Source organism: Anser anser, assembly GCF_964211835.1.
Source record: "Anser anser genome assembly, chromosome: 3".
Classification (NCBI taxonomy): domain Eukaryota; kingdom Metazoa; phylum Chordata; class Aves; order Anseriformes; family Anatidae; genus Anser; species Anser anser.
In genome coordinates this window covers 99,400,285-99,404,102 of record NC_139722.1, presented here as the reverse complement: position 1 = coordinate 99,404,102, position 3,818 = coordinate 99,400,285, and the positions used below count along the sequence as shown (strand labels likewise).

Here is a 3,818-nt window from a genome sequence, read left to right as displayed (position 1 = left end):
GGCTTTGTTTCAGTGCCATTTTTTGTTCAGAATGGACATTATAACCAGAGAATGCTATGTTACTGAACCAGCCATGACCAAGTTGGAGAACTGAGTCCAAGCTGAGTAACCGCAGATGTTGCAAGATTAATGATTGACTGAACGTTACGCTGGACTAGTCTAGCAAATTACTGCTTTGCTTCATGCATGAAGATGGTGGGGGATAGAGACCTCCTCACCTGAAGGGCAGGACAGAGCTGGAAACTTTGAACACCCTGAGCTCTTGAATTCCGTGGTCATGTGGTTAGTACAGAAATACAGGTTGGGGTTCCAGCACTCTAGAAGCTAAGAAATTGAATAACCACTTTCTGCATTCAAGATTGGCTTGGGAGCATTAAGCAAGGTTTGAGAGGTGAGTTTGCATCTTAGTGGCAAGGAAGCTAAATTGTTCTTCAATACTAAGTCTGCACTTCATAAGATTATTCATTTATATTAAAAAACCAAAAAACCTTAGGTTTGTACGGAAGTACTTAGGGAGGCTAAAAAAAAAAGGGGAAGAGAAAACTAGGAATAATAAAAATCTAATGAAGGCCATTACAGCTTTACTGCCAGAGTACAAGCAGCCATTAAACTTGCCACGTAGGTGTTACAGTCTTACAGTACAAGTAGTAAACTTCAGAGTTAGATGAAGGACAAGATAGAACATTACTAAAGCATAAAATAATACAAGTGCTTGTGGAGTGGGAAGTAGTAGTCCTCTCAATGAAAGACAGTTCACAGAAAAAAATGTAAAGGATAGAAGCATAAAAATGGTATTTCACACTCGACAGACATTAATTCACAATTAGTTAAATACAAAGCTCTACTTGTGTATTTAACAAAAATACTTCAAAGTTGACATTTCATATAACTGGAGATAATACAGACATCTACAAGCTGGGGAAGAGTCAAGCAGCTGGAACAACAGGTTTGTAATTTAAGTGAAAATGTTCAATTTGAACGGTGGCTAATTACATATACATGGATGAATAGTTGTATTTGAAAGTCAGGTCCTCCAAGTTCAGAATCTTCCCTTCCCCAACACCAAGCTTTGTGATGCTGAACGTCTCTTCCCCTCCCCACTCTAGCTGGGATTAACTTAAAGCTGGAAGGAATCATCTGGGAGCAACAGGAGGGCAGTGAGCGTGCTGTTAGTCACAGGCAGAACACGTAACTTACTTCAGTGCTGTCACCAGGCACTGACTGATTCCCAGAAGCAATGGTAGGATGGCAGAGCAGGGGCAGAGCCACACAACTGTCACTTGCTGAGCAAGACAGCTTCTACAAGCTGCACAGAAGCTTGTGCTACAGATTCCTAGGTCAGAAAGAGACCTGAGCTAGCCAAGGGCTGTTGGCAACACAGCTATTGCTCTAGCTTAGATTTATTTGCAGCTGTAGAAGTTTAACGCTTTGCTCTATCCTTTAGCAGAGTTTGAAGGATTAACTTTTTTTTTTTTTTTTAAGAATTTAGGGATCCTCTTTGTGTATGGTATTCAAAATGCTTCCTTCAGAGGTATTTCTGTAACTCATAGGGATATCGTGTCAGGACTTGATATTCTGATACTGTCAACATGTCATACCACTGGAGTATGCGCTGCAACGACCTGTAAACAGGAACATTCAATTGCTTTTTTTTTTTTTAAAAAAAAACTCCAATTATTGGTAGAATTTGGAAGAAGCATTGCTGGCTTTTGTCATATTAGCATATTAGTTACTCAGCAAGGAAGGTTTATCCCTAGTTACGCCAGAACAGAGGGAAGGTGCGAAGGCTAGGACAAAACAACAAAAAAAAGATTGAAAGGTGAGGACAAAACAAAAACAAAGCTGTTCAAAACAGCTTTTCGTCCTCATCAGTACGGTAAAGCAAAGTGTTGAATGCCTGTCTACAGGCAGACAACTCTCATGACAAAAATAACATCCTTTCCATTTAAAGCACACTGCAACATCTGGGGGGCTACATGACAGAAAAAAAGAGACTAGTGATAGATCTGCATCCAGACTTTAAAATAAACTTAATATTTGACACTAGGTTGGGTGCTGGGTCTCTTGTTAGCATAGCAGAGTATTTAGGCACTAGTTAGATATGCAAGAAATACATCAAACCTTACAGTATTGTATTAAATATATGAAAGATATGACTGGGTTCTACTTCTGTCCCTTTATTAGGTCAAAAGGTGAATGCAAGTGTGTCATAATAAGCCCATGTCCTGCAGCTTATTATACACTGAATCAAAAATACAGAAAATGATAATCCTATCTACTTACATAAAAAGGTCATTTTTGGAGTAAGTTTCCAGACTCGCACGAAATATGCAGAAAACTGCATACAATCAGTTTCCAGAAGAACAGCAGTTTCTTGTAAAAGGTGGGCCAACCTGCTAGCCAGATCTACTGTATCAAAAGCTCTGGAAAATTGATCCTGTTGAACACTGAGGGGCCTGTCCTATCACTGAAATGGTGAAATACCCACCACTGTGAGGATGAAGCCCTGAAGGAAGCCTCTCTCCTTTCCCCACCCATCTTTGCAAATCATTCTGTGAGGAGATACACAAAAATTAGTTCTGTTAGGGAGTGATTTAAAGGACTGACCTATACATATTGTATCAAAAACTCAGTAAGAGTGGACCAGGCACGGCTAAGAACTAAGATTCAGCTGTTAAAATCATAGTTCAGTTTTCTCATCTGCAGTCGTCCTCCTCCTGGCCTGACTAAAGCTGACTGAGGAGCTCTTTCGTGGCCACTTGACCCCACATCCTCCTCCTTCACCTTATAATCACTTGCAGTAGCTCAAGCTCCTTCCCACCCCACCTCGTCCCTCCCCTCCAACTTCTGCCACCCAGCCCCCTACAGAGGACTCTGAAATGCAGATGAGAGGAACTACAATAGCACAGCGAGTGTAAACAGGTTAGTAGGCCTGCCACATCTTTATTGCTACAGGTTTGGCAAAGGGGCAGTCTCCAACCTTCGGTGGAGTTTGAGGCAAAAGGATAATAATGGTTACGATAAAAAGTGATGAACAGCAAAATTAGGAAAAGCAGTCAAAATATTTCAGGGCTCTCAGAAAAACCTGTATCTGGAAGGTACTGAAAAAAAACTTGCACTTGGATGGTAGGCTTGCCTCTGACCCTGAAGTAGTGCTGTGCAGTATGTGATGGTCCCGTTTGACCTACTGGCATGGACACAGTCGTTTTCCTGCCACTTGAAGCCTAAGGCTACAACACACAGCTACCATGACTTGTGGTTCAGTTCACAGAAGTCTCACAAATAGGGTCATTCCTTGTGCAACGTTTGATGGAGGTGAAGGTAAAGTGGTTTCTTGGTCAACAGTTGTAATTTCTTCCTTTTAAAGTCAGTGGGTTTTTTGTACCTGTAAGCACAAGAAAGTAAATTAATGCGAGTGCTAATGGCTATGAAGAAGATGAAAGCATACGAGAAAGCTTGTCCTGTCCTGATCCTATTACAATAATCTTTAAATACATCAGATAAGATTTACTGGAACAACAATAAATGGATTTACAGGAAGAAACTCAAACAAGTACTCCAGCTAGCAAAGATTAAGTTAAGCACTCTTCCTACAACTGTCCTCACCTGCAAGGTTCACTCTTTCCTGGAAAGAGAAAACAAAAACAACTCAAAACCCTCACTTGACAGACCTTCACCCACACAGCAAGGTTAGGATGCGCATCATAACCACTGCACTATAACTGGCTAATCTATTTCTTTACCTAGAGTGAAAAAAAAAAAAAACCACCACCTAACACTGCTTTGAAGTGTTCATAAAAATGTATCCCATGTCTCAT

The 3,818-nt window shown here is 40.7% G+C and overlaps 1 protein-coding gene across 4 annotated transcripts in view; it reads right to left on the bottom strand.

Moving 5' to 3' along the window:
* Positions 1–564: 564 nt before the first annotated feature.
* The window catches only part of AIDA (axin interactor, dorsalization associated), a gene marked incomplete at its 3' end in the record, with an annotated part of 29,801 nt that continues 26,547 nt past the window's right edge, over positions 565–3,818 (bottom strand). For 3 of the 4 annotated variants that reach the window (XM_083831990.1, XM_083831993.1, XM_083831992.1), the window contains one exon: positions 565–3,385. In XM_083831990.1, coding sequence (XP_083688116.1) covers positions 3,289–3,385 — 97 coding nt within the window. The remainder of the gene's footprint in view (positions 3,386–3,818) is intronic. The other variant, XM_083831989.1, reaches the window with a different exon arrangement.